The sequence below is a fragment of the Pongo pygmaeus genome, chromosome 1 (genome assembly GCF_028885625.2).
Source record: "Pongo pygmaeus isolate AG05252 chromosome 1, NHGRI_mPonPyg2-v2.0_pri, whole genome shotgun sequence".
In the NCBI taxonomy this organism is placed as follows: domain Eukaryota; kingdom Metazoa; phylum Chordata; class Mammalia; order Primates; family Hominidae; genus Pongo; species Pongo pygmaeus.
This window is the reverse complement of record NC_072373.2, coordinates 13,928,419-13,947,670: the sequence shown is the minus strand read 5'-3', so window position 1 is coordinate 13,947,670 and position 19,252 is coordinate 13,928,419. Positions and strand designations below refer to the sequence as shown.

The 19,252-nt window shown below is 42.4% G+C and overlaps 2 protein-coding genes across 10 annotated transcripts in view; one reads left to right on the top strand and one right to left on the bottom strand.

Moving 5' to 3' along the window:
- ARID4B (AT-rich interaction domain 4B) overlaps positions 1-4,585 on the bottom strand; it is a 160,428-nt gene extending 155,843 nt beyond the window's left edge. For 5 of the 6 annotated variants that reach the window (XM_063670896.1, XM_063670899.1, XM_063670903.1 and 2 more), the window contains exons 1-2: positions 3,632-4,585; positions 2,778-2,832 (exon numbers count right to left, since the gene is read on the bottom strand). In XM_063670896.1, the coding sequence (XP_063526966.1) occupies positions 2,778-2,783 (6 nt within the window). In that variant the 5' untranslated portion in view covers positions 2,784-2,832; positions 3,632-4,585. Of the gene's footprint in view, positions 1-2,777; positions 2,833-3,022; positions 3,184-3,631 lie in introns of those variants that run through there. The other variant, XM_063670892.1, reaches the window with a different exon arrangement.
- On the top strand, positions 3,187-18,675 carry GGPS1 (geranylgeranyl diphosphate synthase 1). Of its 4 annotated transcripts, none has more exons than XM_054497325.2 (4): positions 3,187-3,361; positions 11,091-11,183; positions 17,283-17,353; positions 17,588-18,675. In XM_054497325.2, the coding sequence occupies exons 2-4, from the start codon at positions 11,114-11,116 to the stop codon at positions 18,347-18,349; spliced, it is 903 nt and encodes a 300-aa protein (XP_054353300.1). In that variant the 5' UTR covers positions 3,187-3,361; positions 11,091-11,113; the 3' UTR covers positions 18,350-18,675. The 4 variants fall into 4 exon arrangements, with proteins under 4 accessions (XP_054353300.1, XP_054353290.1, XP_054353304.1 ...); XM_054497315.2 differs by lacking the exon at positions 3,187-3,361 and adding an exon at positions 4,435-4,643; XM_054497327.2 differs by lacking the exon at positions 3,187-3,361 and adding an exon at positions 4,681-5,068.
- The last annotated feature ends 577 nt before the right edge of the window (positions 18,676-19,252 follow it).

Sequence of the window (19,252 nt, the reverse complement as noted above, 5' to 3'; positions counted from 1 at the left end):
CTCAAACTCCTGACCTCAGGTGATCCTCCTACCTCGGCCTCCCAAAGTGCTGTGATTACAGGCGTGAGCCACCATGCCCAGCCGGTACCACTGATTTTTAAAAGTCTATCAAGAGCATGAAAAATAAATTCAACATAACACCAACATCACAATCCATGTTACAGCACAAATTCCTTATGTACTACGAATCATATTCCTCAAAAACACACTGTGAAAAAAGTAACAGCATATATTAGTCAGTAATGGGAATGTATTTATTTACATAAATTCTTAAAGGTAGTACATGGGAAAACTGCTAAAACATACAACACTTAAACTTTAAAACAACACCTAAAAAGTATTACTACATAATCTAACTTTCAATCACCTCAATAAACTGTCACTTAATAAAATTTAAAGACTTGTCGTTAATACAACAGACAATTCAAACTTAAAAGCTTGCTCCAAAGTACAAATATGTTTGGTAAGATCCAATAAATGGCATAAAACCTTCTATAGCTCAATGATCATCGTAATACAGAAATTACACCAGGCACGGTGACTCTCGCCTGTAATCCCAGCACTTTGGGAGGCTGAGGCGGGAGACTCACTTGAGCCCAGAAGTTTGAGACCAGCCTGGGCAACATGGCAAAACCTCATCTCTACAAAAACTACAAAAATTAGCCAGGTGTGCCTGTAGTCCCAGCTACTCAGGAGGCTGAGGTGGGAGGATTATTTGAGCCCAGGAGGCAGCAGTTACAGATCGTGCCAGCCAGGGTGAAATAGTGAGACTCTATATCAAAAAGAAAAATAAAAAAAGAAAGAAAGAAATTGCGAACACACAGAAAAAGAAACAAAATTTAGGCCTAATATACTCAACATTAAATAGATTCTGAATTGCAATTTTTGCTAAAGCAAAATACAAATTACAAGAAGCTTCTCATCTTTTATCGCATAAGAAATAAAGTTGTAAGAAATAAGCTAAGTTTTTAGTACTAATAATTACTAGCAGATTCTCTGAGATCTGCTATACTTATAACAGGAAGTTCTTGTATGAAGTTAGAAATTTATTTTAGTAACTTTTTCCTTTTAACGTTAAAAGTACCTTTTTAAAAAATGCAATAGAATGTAATGCTGAGCACTTAAAATTAGTATTTCTAAAATGATACCAAAAAATTTGCATTTGGCTAGTATTACCAAGAAACTTTAAAGGCTAAAGTTTCCAACATACTTTCATTTTTTCAAACAGACTACTTAAAAAAAAAAGGAAACGAAAGGAAGAAAAAAAAAACATTTTAATCTCAGACTTTCAGCTTAACTACATTTTTTTTAACCAAACATTTATAGAGCACCTAAGAAGTGACAAGCACTATAACACTGGGAACTGTGACAGATTACATTTACTCCAAACTAAACCTTTTATTTATTCGGCTTCTGAACTTATTATTTCTTACTCAAACCAAAACTTTTCTTAAGAAATTCTCACCCAACATCAAGGTACATATACAAGTTACCTAATAAATGCACTTTCACCACTGTTTTACACAGGTCACGAGAGGTATAGCTAGGATTTGTGACTAACAAAAGGGATTCATTCCTGAAACATGTCTATGCTTCATGAAATGAGATAGAATAAACTGTTTCAGGTAGTTTACAGCATCCCAGACTCAAAGAGAAAACCTTAAAAAAATTAGACTAAACTTAATTACTCTGTATAATAGACCAAGATTTAAGTAGCCACAGCTTTTACCTTCTACAAACATAAGCATTACAAATTTTAATTTGGATGCAGAACTGTCAAAGCAGTCTTGATTCTGAGGACAAGTTAAATATTTTTTTAAATAGTTAATAGGAACTGTCAAAAGTAGACAACGTTGATATTCTAACATGCTATCTGTTGCATTTCTACACTTATGAACACTCTACCCTTTTCAAGCACTTCTGAATTTGTAATGGATGAAAAAATACAAGCTAGTGTCTAAGTTCCACCAGTTGAATCCAGACTTTTCAAAAACCTAAGGTTTTATTCTAGAATGTGTTAAAAAAAAAAAAGACAGCATTCATATACATGTTCTCTCAAGTAACAAAAATACCTGTATTTTTATCGTTATCATTTCTTCCAACAATTAAGCAAATTCTTTGACCTATTCTCCACTCAGTTAACATGTTTACGTCTAAAAGGAAACTGGCCATCAGTTTTCCACACAGCATAATGCAACAGAGCCTCTGACTTATTTACAGACCAACCAGATCAATAAAGAAAAATAAACCATATAACCCCAAGTCCCTGGAAATACAAGAAACAACTGGTATCTCTGAATTGTGTAAAGATCACCAAAATTCTCTTTTTAAATCTTTCAATTAAATTATTTTTGTGACGAGTCAGAGTTTTCTGCTAAAATTTTACACTACTGTTCACACAATAAATAAGATTCTCTTTCATCAGTGTAACTGATAGAACCACAATACAGTTCAGTTTCTAGGGTCAGATTACCTGACCTGCTTTTATTTTACCTTTTAAAACACTTTAATTCATGCCGTTATTCCTCTCATTCCCTACAAAAAGAGATGTTCAATATGGGAGAATCATCTTCAGTTGAGATATCCTATAACTGCCTCCAACTCCACAGCAAAGCCCGCCAGCTGACCCCGGTCTCTCTGGGGAAGGGCTCGGTCACCAAGTCACCAAACACACCTTCCTCTGCAAAACTCGGAAGCCCCACACGACGACCTCGTCCAAACCCCCTACTTCCTGAATTCGATAACCCCAGAGATTCGTTTTCCGCAGGCAATCTTACCTTCATGATGACTCTGGGACCAAGGTATCTTCTAAAACACCAGGTTCAGCTGCACCTGGAGGGGAAACAAAAGACACCCAGTCAACACCAAAGGAACCCCTCTGCACCGGCGGAGGCGGAGGGAAGGAAGCGAGCGACGCCCGAACCCCGAAGAAAGAGCCGCACCAGGCGCCAGCCCCCGAACCATCACACGCCGACTCGGGGCTCCCTCCGGCCCCGCCATCCCCGCAAACCCAGCCACCTACACAGCTCGGCAGCTTCCCGTCCCCATTGTCGAGACCCGACGGAGTTTCCCGTCTACGACAATGACGCCATTTCTGTCAGAGAAGAAACTCACAACAAGCCCGGCGTCCGGCGCGGGGCCGGCCGCTCTCCCCGCGGGCCTCGGCGCCCGGCCGAGCGAGTCCGCGCCCCCACGCGCCGCGTCCGAGCGAGAGGCCGGCTGGGGGCCACCGAGGGGCCAGGAAGGCCTGTGTGCCGCGGGCAGGACCGGCCCGCCACAGAGCCCCTGCCCACGTCCCGTTCCGGGCTCAGACCCGACAAGTGGGAGCGAGATCAACATCTGGCCCCGCCGCGGGGACAACGTGAGGGCCGAGGGCCCCGGAGGCGGAACAGCCCCCACCCTGCCCGGGCCCCCGACCGCGGCCGCTAAACCGCTGAATGTGCGGCCGCCCAGCCAGGGGGCGGCTCGGACACAGCGGCTGCGGGGGGTGGGGGTTCCCGGGAGGCCGAGGCCCCGAATTCGGGCGCCGCAGGGACCACCACAGCGATCTTCCTCTGCTCCTTGGCCGGGCCCAGGGACTCCCAAAAGAACCCCCTTAGGAGACCACGAAAGCCCCAGAAAATGTCCCTACCTTCCTCGGAGGCGAGATCTGACCCTGGCACGTCCAGAGTCCCCTCTCTCCTTCTCCCCCCCAAAACCAGCAGGCCCGGGGGAGAGATGGGGAAGAAGGGCGGCGGGTCCAGTGGCTGCTGAGGCAGAGGCTCCGGCTCCTCCTCCTCCCGCGGCGGCGACTGGTACCTTTGTTTGGCGGCCGCTCGGGTTCCCTGGCTGGGGGGAGGGGGACGACGAAAAATCCCCCCCGGACTGGAGGTCCGGGCCCCCAATCGCGCTGCCCTCCAGAGGACGGCGGCGATGGACCCTCTGCAGCTCCCTCCGGGCAAAGGTCCAGGCGGTGGCCGTGGCGGCGGCAAGCTGAAGCTCAAGAGTCTCCCTCCGCTTCGGCGACCGAGCTCCTCACTCCGGACTCGACTGACGGGCAAACATCGCTTCCCCCCCACCGACTCTAGGTTCCCCCCTCCTTTCTCCCCTCCCCTAGATTTTTTTTCCCCCCCTCCCCTACCTCTTTCCCGGATGGCCTCTTAGACGACCTTGGATTGGTTAAAGTTCTTTAGAACCCGCCTATACACTGTTCCTATTGGTCCCTGGATACAAACAACGACGCCATTTTCCCACCAGTTCTATGGAAACAGAAAGTTACGCCTCAAGGCTTTCTGGGAAATGAAGTCCGGCCTCTGGGGCCAACGCGCAAATCCTCGTCCGCGAGAACTGCAAGGCCCGCAATGCCCTGCGCCTGCGTGCACCGGGGCGGGGGCGGGGGGGAGGTGAAAGGGGCGGGGCAACAAAGCAGTAGGGAGGCGGCAACGACGCCTGCGCAGTGTGACCGGGATGGCGCATTTTCTTGCACCAAGTAATGCGGTGTCGCTGGCGGCTGAGGAGGGCGGAGAGTTCTGTGGTGAAGTAGTGGGAGGGATTCATGTAGGCATCGGGAAGAGCCTAAGTCCACATTATAAAATAGGAAGTTGATGCGGGGTACAGCTACTCCCGGACCGGCGGCGTGAAAGTCGTGATATCATCGTTGAACTGTGAGCGGCAGTGGTGGCGGCTGGGGGGAACCCGGATGGGAAGAAGGGCGGGGGAGGCTGGGAGGCGGGGCAGGCTGGGAGGCGGGGCAGAGAGGAAAGAAAGAAAGGAGAGTGAGGACCCGGATGCTGAACCGGATTGTGTATGAATTTTCCATCCCCTGGCTTTAAGCGAGGAGGGAAAGGAAGGGTTGGCCAAGTGGGGCGGAAGGGAGCATCTGAGCGAGGAGGAAGCAGAAACCCCACCGTTTCTTCCCCTCCGGACTCTTGTGCTAGCACTGTAGACGTTTGCAGTTCTCTGCCCAGCCGCTGTGGAAAATCGGCCTCGAAGTGATTGAAATTCCCTGCTTATATCAGGCAGCTTCTTTCAGATCCATCGTCTTTCTCTTGGAGTATGAATGGAAGGATTCAGTATGCGCTTCACATTTGTATGTCTCTGTTTAGCCATTCTCAAACCAGGCCCTTCCCTTTGAAAAGTCGTTTGCATGGGATGTTCACTTCTTAGACGCAAGGTTGTGTACCCTGGTTTCATCGTCTAACGCGTTAGAAGGCGCTTTCATTTCTTCGTGGGTGTTGAGCGCCGACCACTGGGGTGGCCTCTGCCTTCGTAGACCTGCGCCTGGCGAGACGGACAGATGCTGAACAAAACAATGTGAAATTACCGCAGTGGCAGTGCCCCAGAGGAGACTTCCACTGTGATAGGAGAATGTGAGGGAATTTGGCTTCTTTAGGGAGGGAAAGGAAGGGTTTCTGAGCAAGTGAGGATCGAGCTGAGAGCTGAAGGGCTAGCAGTAGTTAACTAAGGAAAGAGAGAAGGAAAGGACATTCCAGACAAAAAGACTAACTTGTTGGAAAGCCCTGTGGCGGAAGGGAGCTTTTCCAGTATGAAGAACTGAGCGTGGAGAGATGGGATGAGGGGGAGTGTCGAACCTTTTAGGCTTTGTAAAGGAGTTTTGATTTTGTCCTAATAGCAATGGGGTATCTTCCAAGGATCTCAATCAGAAGGGAGAGATGACTCCGATTGAAATGTCATCCCTGGCTGAAGAGTAGAAGAAGCGAAAAAAAGAATAGTTAAAGAGGCAAATGCAGGGAGCCCGACGAGGAGGCTATTGCCGTAGTAGTTCACATGGTGAAAAGAATGGAGCGTTTGTATTAATAATTATGGATTCACTCTGAACAAATTTCTGGCAGCTTTTTAGTTTGAAAGTGAGAAGTTTCAGTCTCTCACTGAGGTATTCTGTAGTTTTTTCACTCTAAAAGGAAACTAGTAGAGTTCATGTAACACACACTAATGCCTCTTTACATTTAACTTTAGTACGTGATAGCTGAAATTTCCAGCTGTGATAAATTGGGAAATCCTTTTATTTAAAAGAAAAACAAAGGCGGGTGAGAGTATATGCCACGGTGTGTAGAATCCTTTAGGCTCTTAAGAAGACACAAGGCGGCCGGGCGCGGTGGCTCACGCTTGTAATCCCAGCACTTTGGGAGGCCGAGGCGGGCGGATCACGAGGTCAGGAGATCGAGACCATCCTGGCTAACACGGTGAAACCCCGTCTCTACTAAAAATACAAAAAAATTAGCCGGGCAAGGTGGCGGGCGCCTGTAGTCCCAGCTACTCGGGAGGCTGAGGCAGGAGAATGGCGTGAACCCGGGAGGCGGAGTTTGCAGTGAGCCGAGATCACGCCAGTGCACCCCAGCCTGGGCGACAGAGCGAGACTCTGTTTCAAAAAAATTTAAAAAAAAAAAAGACACAAGGCAAGTTGGTTGTCGATACCTAGAAAAATTGAGGTTCTTATGTTTTCATACCACTGAAAATGCTTGTATGTAAATATCCTCTGGGAAAGGAAATTGACTTGTTAAGTGAGTGTTCTTAAACATCTCTAAGTGAGCAAAGGAAATATTTTTTTAAAGCATAATTAGTGTTTTAAGTTGAAAAATAACATCAACCGCAAAGCTCTACGAATTGAAACAAAGATTAGCTCTGATTTCTATGCAACAGGGTACACCTGTTACAGATCCTGACACAAAAGGGAATTCTGAAAGTGCATCTCATTGATTTTTAAGTTCAGTCAAATGTGTTTTGGAGGCTGTGAGAAAATATACAAACGTGATTCTTGCTCCCAACCTGTAGTTGAGAAAAGATAGGTGCTAACATTTAAATAGAGAAGTATGTGAGATGCTTTTTTAATTCTACCTTTAATGATGTTCGATAATAATCTTTTAGCTAAGCCATTATTCTTGCTGTTTTGCATCTTCTTTTCTTACTTCAATCCCTGATGATAAGGTAACGTGTCAGAGATCAAATAGTATAGGTAATAGGTTACCTAAATAGGTATTTACCTAATAGGTATATTGATTATTTCGCTTACTTGAGTCTTTATGAGCCTTTTTTTCCTTGTGACGTCTTTGGTATTAATTGCTAGTCAAGATGGATGTAGAAATTTTCCATATGGGATGTTTCTCGTCGAATTCATGTTGTTAAAATGATTTCTTTTGGTGGAGTGCTGATTTTTTTTATGATTGTTTCATATAGATAAGAACAGACTACAAAAAAAATGCCTTTCAATCCTGAAGAGTAACCTGAAGTATACGCTAGTTTTGTGCTTTCATTTTCATTTGTAATCTGCCTTCAATAAAGAGTTAAGCTAGTGGAATTTATGTCTTAGTTTATTATAACATAAACATTAATATTTGTCTGCTTGGCATTAAAGGGTAAAGATATTCCATAGCTGGGGATCTTAATCTGAGGTGCATGTAAACATTCAGGGACTATATGATCTCTGAGAATTTGTATGTTGTAAGTCTTTGTGGCAGTGTATACATTTGTGTTGCAGCTTATTAACACATACACCGGGCTTTTTTTTTTTTTTAGAAGATTCATAGCTTTCATCATATTCTCAAAAGGTTTCTGTGACCCATGAGATGGTTTACAGTATGGGGAAGCATCAAAGCACTTGCACAGTTGATGGTTATATGTGTGTGTTATTATTTCAGCCACCCATTATCGTGTGCCTACCAACTGCCTAACAGTGCATACATATGTAGAAGTTTTATTCTTTTCTCCTGTTGCCATATTACACGTCTCATTTCACAGCAGAAAAACAACTGCATGACAGAGACAATGTGGTTCAAACCATTTTACCCTTGTATTCATTGACTGCTACAAAACAGGAACATTAAATACCTGATTGTCACCAAATTGGGTAGTCTCAGCACTTCTACACTTGTAATTGTGCTGGAAAAGTGGAATGCTAGCACTAATAATTAGATTTTGGTTTGGAGGGTTTTTTATTTGTTCTTACTTGTATAAATTTATGGGGTGCAAGTGTTTTATCACATGCATAGGTTGCATTGTAGTGAAGTCAGGACTTTTAGGGTGTCCATCACCCATATAATCACGTTGTACCCTATAAGTAATCTTTCATCATCCACCTCCTTCCCACCTTCTCACCCTTTGGAATCTCCATTGTCTATCATTCCACACTCCATGTCCGTGTATACACATTATCTAGCTCCCATTTATAATTGAGAAGATGTACTATTTGTCTTTCTGTATCTGACTTGTTACACTTAAGGGCTATCCATCCATTTTGCTGCAAATGACATGATTTCATTTTGTTTTAATGGCTGAGTAATCATTCGTTGTATATATACCACATTTTCTTTATTCAGTCATCTGCTGATGGACACTTAGGTTGATTCCATATCTTTACTATTGTGACTAGTGCTGTAATAAACACATAGTGCAAGATTTTGGAAATTTTACTTTTGTGGCACGTTGTTGGTATTTACTCAGGATCTTCGGATTTGCTTGGCTGCATGTATATGAATCAGTGTGTTTATTTACTGAAATATGTGCAAAAGTCTTGTCTTTGGGGATTAATTTATAATATAAATCCACAAAAGTCAGATTCTGCTCCTAAGTATATTTTACATTTTTTAATTTAATGCCAGCAAGAAGTTACAGTACTAGAATTGCCTTACCCCTGAGAGTATCAATAATGAGATCATAGTATCAGGTGACTGGGCTATAAAAGATGACTTTTATTACTTAACATTATGAAGTTACTAGGGCAAATTTAGAAATCGAGGAACACTGGTGAAACCCCGTGTCTACTAAAATAAAAAAATTAGCTGGGCGTGGTGGTGGGCACCTGTAGTCCCAGCTACTCAGAAGGCTGAGTCAGGAGAATTGCTTGAGCCCAGGAGGCACAGGTTGCAGTGAGCCGAGATCATGCCACTGCACTCCAGCCTGGGCGACAGAGTGAGACTCCGTCTCAAAAAAAAAAAAAAGGAACACATCCTCACTGTTATAATAAATAACAATAGCCCACACCCCCTTAGTTGTGGTGTGGTGTGGTACCATGTAAGCAACCTATTTCCAGTTCCCCTAACATTCTCAAGCAGCTGTATCAGAATCATACAAGATGCATATTTAAATTGAAGATTTCTAAGTCTCTGGCCCAGACTTAGAAAAAAAGGATCAGGCCGGGCACAGTGGCTCACACCTGCAATTCCAACACTTTGGGAGGCTGAGGCGGGTGGATCGCCTGAGGTCAGGAGTTTTGAGACCAGCCTGGCCAACATAGTGAAACCCCATCTCTACTAAAAATTCAAAAAATTAGCTGGGCGTGGTGGCGAGAACCTGTAATCCCTGCTATTCGGGAGGCTGAGGCAGGAGAATCACTTGAACCTGGGAGGCGGAGGTTGCAGTGAGCCAAGATCGCGCCACTGCACTCCAGCCTGGGCAACAAGAGCAAAACTCCGTCTCAAAAAAAAAAAAAACAAAAGGACCTTTGAGCAATCAGAATAACACAAAGTACATGAACTCAACTTCATTTTCTTCATTCAAAAAAAAGTGGCCCTCATTCAAGCAAATATATTCTTGTGCTTTATCTTCTGGCATACTGAGATAACTTTCTAAAGTGGTTTCCAATTCCAAAATCCAATGATGTGCAACTCATTGAACAGCCCTAACCACAAACTGCCATTAGATGCCATATTACATTTAGCCTTTTTGTTGTAGAAAAGTTGGTTAGAAGTGGGCTCAGGATTCTAAAGACTAAATCATAGTCCCAAGAAGCAAAAGAAAGAGGATAAAAGTAATAAACTTCCCAAAATGTGCCAAAAATGCTAGAGCAGTTAGAAAAAGTTTCCTAATATGAGGACAAGTAATAATAGAAACAGATACAAAGAAATAGAGATTCAACAGTACAGGGAGACCCTAGGAAGACCATGAGTGTTATTCTAGGAAATACTGAAATAAGACAGATTTCAGTATAAAGGGGAATATGTTTAATAAATATATGCATTTGAGTTAATGCGTATCTTAAATCAGAAATCTCTGAAATGGATTGATTGTAGAGAAACTACTAGGGGGACGAGGAGAATCCCTTTAAATTTCAAATACATAAAACATACTCATCTTAGTGCTCATTTAAAAAAGGATATGTTTACTAATTAGTGTAATCAGTTAAATACAGAGGTATCTTTCCAATTCTTTGGGTTTGTTTTGACATTTGCCATTGACAAATTAATCCTTTTGTGGTTGATTAAAATAGGAAAAGCTTAATATAAGTTACGTGACTAAGAAAACAACTTAAAAACCAAGACAACACTTTGACCAATATAATCACTTGAATGAAGAATTTTCTAATTGAGATATAATTTACATACCACCCATTTAAAGTGTACATTTCAGCAGTTTTTAATGTATTCACAGGGCTGTGCAACCATCACAATTTAATTTTATAACATTTTGATCCCTGCAAAAAGAAACCCTGTACTCATTAGCAGTTAGTACCTATTCCTAACCACTAATCTACTTTCTGTCTCTGTAGATTGGCTTATTCTGAACATTTCATATAAATGGAATCATAAAACATGTAGTCTTTTGAGATTGGCTTCTTTCACTTAACATGTTTTCAAGGCTTCATAGATGTAGAATCTTTTTTTGTTTTTTTGAGACTGGAGTCTCACTCTTTCACCCAGGCTGGAGTGCAGTGGTGTGATCTCAGCTCACTGCAACTTCTGCCTCCCAGGTTCAAGCAATTCTCCTGCCTCAGCCTCCCAAGTAGCCAGAACTACAGGCGCACACCACCATGCTCAGCTAATTTTTGTATTTTTAGTAGAGATGGTGTGAAGGCTGGTCTCGAGCTCCTGACCTCGTGATCTACCCACCTCAGCTAATTTTTCGTATTTTTAGTAGAGACAAGGTTTTGCCATGTTGCCCAGGCTGGTCTCGAACTCCTGGACTTAAGCCATCCACCCGCCTCAGCCTCCCAAAGTGCTGAGATTACAGGCGTGAACTACCGTGCCCGGCAACAGAATCTTCTTTTTAAACCAGACTAGGTGTCTTTTCACAAACACCTTGAAATACAAATTCCTTTGCAGTTTGACACTCAAAGATGATTAGTTTCATGTGATCTTTATGTTTCTCCTTTTTGACAGATTAGCTTTGAAGTTTAAATCCAATGGAGAAGACTCAAGAAACAGTCCAAAGAATTCTTCTAGAACCATATAAATACTTACTTCAGTTACCAGGTAATACTTCACTTGCAGTCCATATAGGGTCATTTTCATACAGTAGCGGTCGTTCAAATGTTAGCAAATAGAAAAGGTTAGACTTGCTAGCTGTTGAGATTTTCTATTTAAGGTAATGCATATGAGAAAAATGATAAGTAGAACATTATAATTTTTTCTTTATTAAAAGGTAGTTTTTGCCAGGTGCAGTGATACACACCTGTTGTCCCACCTGCTTGGGAGGCTGAGGCAGGAGGATGGCTTGAGCCCAGGAGTTTAAGGCTGTAGTGCACAATGATCACACCTTTGAATAGCCACTACACTCCAGCTTGGGCAACCTAGTGAGACCCTGTCTCTTAAAAAGAAACGTAATTTTTGAAGGCACCCTTTAAAACATATCCAATTATTTAACATACCTTAAAAAATAAAAATACTTAAAACATTTTGGTATCTCATTGGAGGTTGTATTCTTTATGGATATTATGCATTCAGATTCCCCACTGTTTAGATATTAGGGGAAGTTATGCAGATTTGTTTAACAGTAGAACACTTTATTTACCATCCATGTTCAAGTTTACCTTCTATGTCTGTATTTTCCAGCATCTCACACATACACTGCATTTCATATACTACTAGTTCCTTTGAGAGCCAAATAATAATGTATCTAAAATCACAGTATTTGGAAACATAGCCCACTTTATTCCTGTATAACGGTGTGCCACCTGGACATGGCTTCCTACCTCACGTGTACGTGTGTGTTTTTGCTTTATTTTGTTTCTTTAAAAACTTGTCTGGAGGCTGGGCGTGGTGGCTCACACCTGTAATCCCAGCACTTTTCGAGGCCAAGGCGGGCGGATCATGAGGTCAAGAGGTCGAGACCAGCCTGGCGAACGTGGTAAAACCCCGTCTCTTCTAAAAACACAAAAATTAGCTGGGCATGGTGGCGCATGCCTGTAGTCCCAGCTACTCGGGAGGCTGAGGCAGGAGAATCACCTGAACCTGGGAGGCAGAGGTTGCAGTGAGCTGAGATTGCACCACTGCACTCCAGCCTGGCAACAGAATGATAACTCCGACTCAAAAAAAAAAAGAACTTGTCTGGAAATGGTAATAAGCAAAAACTCATGAATATAATAAACGGGTTATTGTAATAAAAAATCATTTGTATTAGAATATTCTTTCTCATAGAAATAATATAGGCCAGGTGTGGTGGCCCACACCTGTATTCCCAGCACTTTGGGAAGCCAAGGCAGGATTGCTTGAGACCAAAAGTTTGAGACCACCTTGGGCAACATAACAAGTCCCTCTCTCTGTTTTAAACATTTTTTTAAAAAGAAGAAATAATATAAAAGTTGGTAAATTATTTGACAAGCATAAAAACCTGTTTAGCCATACTGTGACTAAACTCTAATGATGCTCTCAATTCATTCTCAATAGACACTTTTAAATTTCTGTGCTAAAGTACACACGTTTCTTTATGAGCACATCTCTATGGTAATATGTGCATTTCTGTTCTTCATGAGCCTCAGAAGGATAAAAGCCAAAAGAATGCTAGCTCCTGTGCTACACCTTGGAAACCATAATTAGTGTCATTTTTATTTTGGCCGACCCTAATAGAGACTCGCCTGCTAATGTCAATGCATGAGAAGAATGAGGGAATGACAGAAATGGAGAATTCAAAGGGAAGGTTGCCCACTGTTTAAGAAAAAGCCAAGAGACTGCTTTTGAATGACATTTATCCAGCAGTTAGTAACTTATTTCAGTATCTCCCAGTGAGAAACATGGCACAGTTTCACTTTCACTCTACCCAGCTCTTACTGCCAGACATCCTTTAGAACACGCTCACAAACACTAGCTGGAACTGGGCTGGCATTAATAGCAAGCCAGTTATCAGTGCTGACAAAAGTCTAACAAGCATCGCTTGAAAGTCTCTTACTCTGCTATTTACAAAGCAAGGACTGCCTACAGTTACATTTTAACCATAATGCTTACTTATGCTGTGACCACCTTCTATGACTTTTTTTTTTTTTAGTTCTCATTACTTGAAAATAATGCTTTAAGACATTAGATAACATATTTAAAATTATCATTAGGTACCTCACCTTTTTATTCAAGTACGTTCTTGATCCATGATGGAATACAACCTCAAAAGATACTACTAAAGAAATATGACATTGCACTGTGCACATAACACACTTATTTTTTTACAGAGAGCTTCAGAGTTACTAAAGTAACTTAGAGGTGTGCCAGGTCATTTATACTGTTGTAATATTACTCTTGCTAATAAATATTAATAATGATATCAGGATTTTCTGAAGTCAACCTGGCCAACGTGGTGAAACCCTGTCTCTACTAAAAATACAAATATTAGCCAAGTATGGTAGTGCATGCCTGTAGTCCCAGCTGAGGCACGGGAATCACGTGAGCCTAGGAGGCAGAGGTTGTGGTGAGCCGAGATCACGCCACTGTACTCCAGCCTGGGCAACAGAGTGAGACCCTGTCTCAAAAAAAAAAAAAAGGATTTTCTGAAATTAGTAAAGAAAATGATTTTTATTTTTAAATTTCTCATACTTGCTGTCATCTTATGTTTATGTTTGTTTATTTGCCTTAGTGTGGGGCCCTAGATGAGGTGAAGGGTGGGATTAGGGAGAGATGAAGCTGGCAGTGGAGGAAGAAGGGCTCCAAAAAGAGAGACAATAATGTTTAGATCTTAAAGAGGAAGCAGTAATCTTTTAATTTTGAGAGATCTCTGTGATTCGCCTCAGTGTTAGAAATTATTTTGGAACTTAGCCAGGCGCAGTGGCTAACACCTGTACTCCCAGCACTTTGGGAGACCAAAGTGGGCAGATGGCTTAAGCCCAGGAGTTCGAGACCAGCCGGAGCAACATGGCAAAACCCTGTCTCTACTAAAAATACAAAAAATTAGCCAGGCATGTGATACACCCCTGTAGTCCCAGCTTACCTGGGGGACTGAGGTGGGGTGATTACCGAAGCCTGGGAGGTCGAGGCTGCAGTAAGCCAAGATCATGCCACTGCCCCCCAGCCTGGGTGATAAAGGGAGACCCCATCTCAGAAAAAAAAAAAAGGGGGAGGGGAACTTAAAAGTATCAGGCTAAACACTAGCATGTCATCAGAGGGGAAAAAAGTATTAAAATTGTAGTACCTCAAAAATAAGCCATATATTGTACTGTTTTCTATATAACATTCAAAAGTAAAATGAAAAATGAAATTTCACATTGAGACTCTGTTTTTCATCTTCAAAAAAATGTGTTTAAGTGATATAGGCCAGGTGCAATGGCTCACTTATTATCCCAGCACTTTGGGAGGCCAAGTGGGACAGATTGCTTTTGAACCCAGGGGTTTGAGACCAGCCTGGGCAACAGGGCGAAACCCTGCCTCTAGAAAAAATAAATAAATAAAAATAAAATTAGCCAGGCGTGGTGGCTTGTTCTTGTAGTCCCAGCTACTCAGGGGACGAGCCTAGGAGGTCAAGGCTGCAGCGAGCCGTGATTGTGCCACTGCACTCCAGCCTGGGTGACAGAGCGAGACCCTGTCTCAAAAATAATAATAATAATAGGCTGGGCGTGGTGGCTCGCACCTGTAATCCCAGCACTTCGAGAGGCCGAAGCATATGGACGACTTGAGGTCAGGAGTTCGAGACCAGACTGGCCAACATGGGGAAACCCTGTCTCTATTAAAAATACAAAAAATTGGCCGGGCGCAGTAGCTCACACATGTAATCCCTACACTTTGGGAGGCCGAGGTGGGTGGATCACCTGAGGTCAGGAATTCAAGACCAGCCTGGCCAACATGATGAAACCCTGTCTCTACTAAAAATACAAAAAATTAGCTGGATTTAGTGGCGCACACCTGTAATCCCAGCTACTCAGGAGGCTGAAGCAGGAGAATAGCTTGAACCTAGGAGGCGGAGGTTGCAGTGAGCCAAGATCGTGACACTGCACCCCAGCCTGGGCAACAAGAGCAAAACTCAATCTCAGGAAAAAAATACAAAATAATTAGCTAGGGGTAGTGGCGCACACCTGTAATCCCAGCTACTCGGGAGGCTGAGACAGGAGAATCCCTTGAACCCAGGAGGCGAAGGTTGTGGTGAGCCGAGCCGAGATCGTGCCATTGCTTTCCAGCCTGGGTGAGAGAGCAAGACTTTGTCTCCAAAAAAAAAAAAAAAAAAAAAAAACCTGTAATCCCAGCATTTTGGGAGGCCAACATGGGTGAATTACCTGAGGTCAGGAGTTTGACACCAGCCTGGCCAACATAGTGAAACCCCGTCTCTACTAAAAATACAAAAATTAGGCAGGCGTGGTGGCAGGCGCCTGTAATCCCAGCTACTTGGGAGGCTGAGGCAGGAGAATCGCTTGAACCCAGGAGGCGGAGGTTGCAGTGAGCCGAGATCACGCCATTTCACTCTAGCCTGGGTGACAAGAGCGAAATTCCGTCTCCAAAAAAAAAAAAAGAAAACAGTATTTTACTTTTAACTTTTTATGTAACCATTTTCCTGAAGCCTTATCTAAAATTAGGATGTTATTACCATGCGTTCGTTTAGCAGAAAATTTATAGAACATTTTTACTAAGTGAACTGGCCATGGTTTTTATCTAGCATTCCTTTGTATATGACTACAATGACTTCTAGTGGTAACTTCTATCCAAAGGCCTATCTTAAATTAGCCAGGCATGGTGGCACATGCGTGTAATCCCAGCTACTCAGGAGGCTGAGGCAGGAGAATAGCTTGATCTTGGGAAGCGGAGGTTGCAAGTGAGCCGAGATCATGCCGCTCTGGGCAACAGAATGAGACTCCGTCTCAAAAAAAAAAACCAAAAAACAAAAAGACCTATCTTGAGCTTTCCGTGTAAGAAAAAGATGATACTGCTGGGCAAGGTGACTCAACGTCTGTAATTTAAGCAATTTGGGAGGCTGTAGTGGCCGGATTGCTTGAGCCCAGGAGTTTGAGACCAGCCTGGGCAACATGACAAGACACTGTCTCTACAAAAACAAAAATTAACCGGGCGTGGTCACTTGCACCTATAGTGCCAGCTACTCGGGAGGCTGAGGTGGAAGGATCACTTGAGCCCAAGAGGTGGAGGCAGCAGTGAGCTGTGAACACACCACTGCACTCCAGCCTGGGTGACAGAGTGAGACCCTGTCTCAAAAAAAAAAGGAAGAAAGAAAAAAAGAAGATACTGAAAAATGAATGTCCCTAGTCAAAATAATGAGATTAACTTTTGACTAAACTCAGGATATTAAAAGGAATACTTCAGTGCATGATGATCTCATTTTTGAAAGGAAAGAAGCAGAGCTTCCCCATCTCTAAAACCTTAATTTAAAGGAGAAATAGATAATTTCAAGAGGTAATTCTATGAGGTAATAGTAAAATATATTTTATTAACAGTACCTATAGTTATGTAAAATAGGTAGTGCCAATTAACTGAACACTAAACTAGCTTCTTGGCCTGGCACAGTGGCTCACGCCTGTCATCGAAACACTTTGGGAGGCCGATGTGGGTGTATCGCTTGGGCTCAGGAGTTGAAGACCAGCCTGGGCAACATATTAAAACCCCCTTTCTACAAAATATACAAAAATTAGCCAGGCGTGGTGTGTGCCTGTAGTCCCAGATACTCAGGAGGCTGAGGCACGAGAATCATGTGAACCCAGGAGGTGGAGTTTGCAGTGAGCGGAGATCATGCCACTGCACTCCAGCCTGGGCAACAGAGCAAGACTCTGTCTCAAATAATAAATAAATAAACTAGCTTCCTTTTCAAAACAAGAAATAAATTAGGTCCTAAGTCCTAAAAGCCCATCCTACTTTAAAATTGTTTATTCAAGTTCAGATGAAAAGAGTGGACTAGTAGGCCACTGAAGTGCTTTAGAGTCTCCCATGCCTGCCCTAATTTTAGAAGGTTGTGCACTTTATGATCCGGCTTTCGGAGTGGTTGAGAATGGGTTATTGAGCAGTGCAAGGCAAGCTCTGCAGCAGGTAATGGATTGATGAGGCTGGATTTAGCAAGTCTGATCAATTTAAAGGCAGTTTCTGAATGTGTTTTTTGTAGTTAAAATACTCATAATTAAAACACTTATCACATTGTCACATTTTATTTTTAAATTGCAGGTAAACAAGTGAGAACCAAACTTTCACAGGCATTTAATCATTGGCTGAAAGTTCCAGAGGACAAGCTACAGGTATTAGGCAACTCTAATCTCATTAATCCCCAAGAAATTAATAGCTATCACATAAAAATATTCCTAGTTCTTGATTGAATTTAGTCCTCATGCAAGATATTATTTTATATTGAGGTTGCTAAATATTTATTAGTTGTGAAAATTAATACACCTGAGACTTTCATAATCTGTTAATTAAACTGAGTAAGTTTTGAATAGTTCAAATAAGTGAAATTTTCAATTCTTTTTTATTAGATTATTATTGAAGTGACAGAAATGTTGCATAATGCCAGTTTACTCATCGATGATATTGAAGACAACTCAAAACTCCGACGTGGCTTTCCAGTGGCCCACAGCATCTATGGAATCCCATCTGTCATCAATTCTGCCAATTATGTGTATTTCCTTGGCTTGGAGAAAGTCTTAACCCTTGATCACCCAGATGCAGTGAAGCTTTTTACCCGCCAGCTTTTGGAACTCCATCAGGGACAAGGCCTAGATATTTACTGGAGAGATAATTACACTTGTCCCACTGAAGAAGAATATAAAGCTATGGTGCTGCAGAAAACAGGTGGACTGTTTGGATTAGCAGTAGGTCTCATGCAGTTGTTCTCTGATTACAAAGAAGATTTAAAACCACTACTTAATACACTTGGGCTCTTTTTCCAAATTAGGGATGATTATGCTAATCTACACTCCAAAGAATATAGTGAAAACAAAAGTTTTTGTGAAGATCTGACAGAGGGGAAGTTCTCATTTCCTACTATTCATGCTATTTGGTCGAGGCCTGAAAGCACCCAGGTGCAGAATATCTTGCGCCAGAGAACAGAAAACATAGATATAAAAAAATACTGTGTACATTATCTTGAGGATGTAGGTTCTTTTGAATACACTCGTAATACTCTTAAAGAGCTTGAAGCTAAAGCCTATAAACAGATTGATGCACGTGGTGGGAACCCTGAGCTAGTAGCCCTAATAAAACACTTAAGTAAGATGTTCAAAGAAGAAAATGAATAATGTTAAGCCATTCTTGATTGGGCCTCATAGCTTATTTTAGTTAATCTTTTTTTTGTCTTTTAGCCTTACCACCTTTTAAAAAATTTGTTATTCTCCAGAAACAGTAAATAGGTGAGTAAGGGTGATGCAAGTGAATTCGTTTTCATTTAGAAGCCCCTCTGTAGTACAGATAATCAAAATTCAAAGTTGAAAGAATCAAAAGCAGCCACAGTTATGTAGGTCTGCTTTGAATGTCAATTGCAGTGACAGGACATTGCCACCAATTCTACCCTACTACCATCAGTGTTGTGTTTATTCCGTCAATAAAAAAGACTTGCTTCCAGGAATTTTTATCCATACACTTTCTAACTGTACTATCTGGGCAGTTCCAAGCCAGTTTCTTTTAGCTAGCTGTCCCAAAGACCAATCTCTTTTTTTCCTAAATGCTGCTGTAAAGAATATCTCACTTTTCCCCCCTGGAAACACCCTCACTGAAGTCTTCTATGAAAAGGCTGATAATGGGCTGGATGCGGTGGCTCACGCCTATAATCCCAGCACTTTGGGAGGCCAAGGCAGGTGGATCACAAGGTCAGGAGATCGAGACCATCCTGGCTAACACAGTGAAACCCCGTCTCTACTAAAAATACAAAAAATTAGCTGGGCGCGGTGGTGGGCACCTGTAGTCCCAACTACTCGGGAGGCTGAGGCAGGAGAATGGTGTGAACCCAGGAGGCGGAGCTTGCAGTGAGCCGAGATAGCGCCTCTGCACTCCAGCCTGGGTGACAGAACAAGACTCCATCTCAGAAAAAAAAAAAAAAAAAAAAAAAAACAGAAAGAAAAGGCTGATAATGATAAACAGTAAGCACTCCGGTCCTTTTTTTACATTTTCCTTTTTTCCTTCCTCTCCACCCCACAAGTTTTGCT

Bases quoted from the DNA above. Each gene is read 5' to 3' on its own strand.
- GGPS1 (XM_054497325.2), top strand. From the start codon at position 11,114: ATGGAGAAGACTCAAGAAACAGTCCAAAGAATTCTTCTAGAACCATAT. The intron at 11,184-17,282 runs GTAATACTTCAC...TTTAAATTGCAG, and splicing joins ATACTTACTTCAGTTACCAG to GTAAACAAGTGAGAACCAAA. The intron at 17,354-17,587 runs GTATTAGGCAAC...CTTTTTTATTAG, and splicing joins TTCCAGAGGACAAGCTACAG to ATTATTATTGAAGTGACAGA.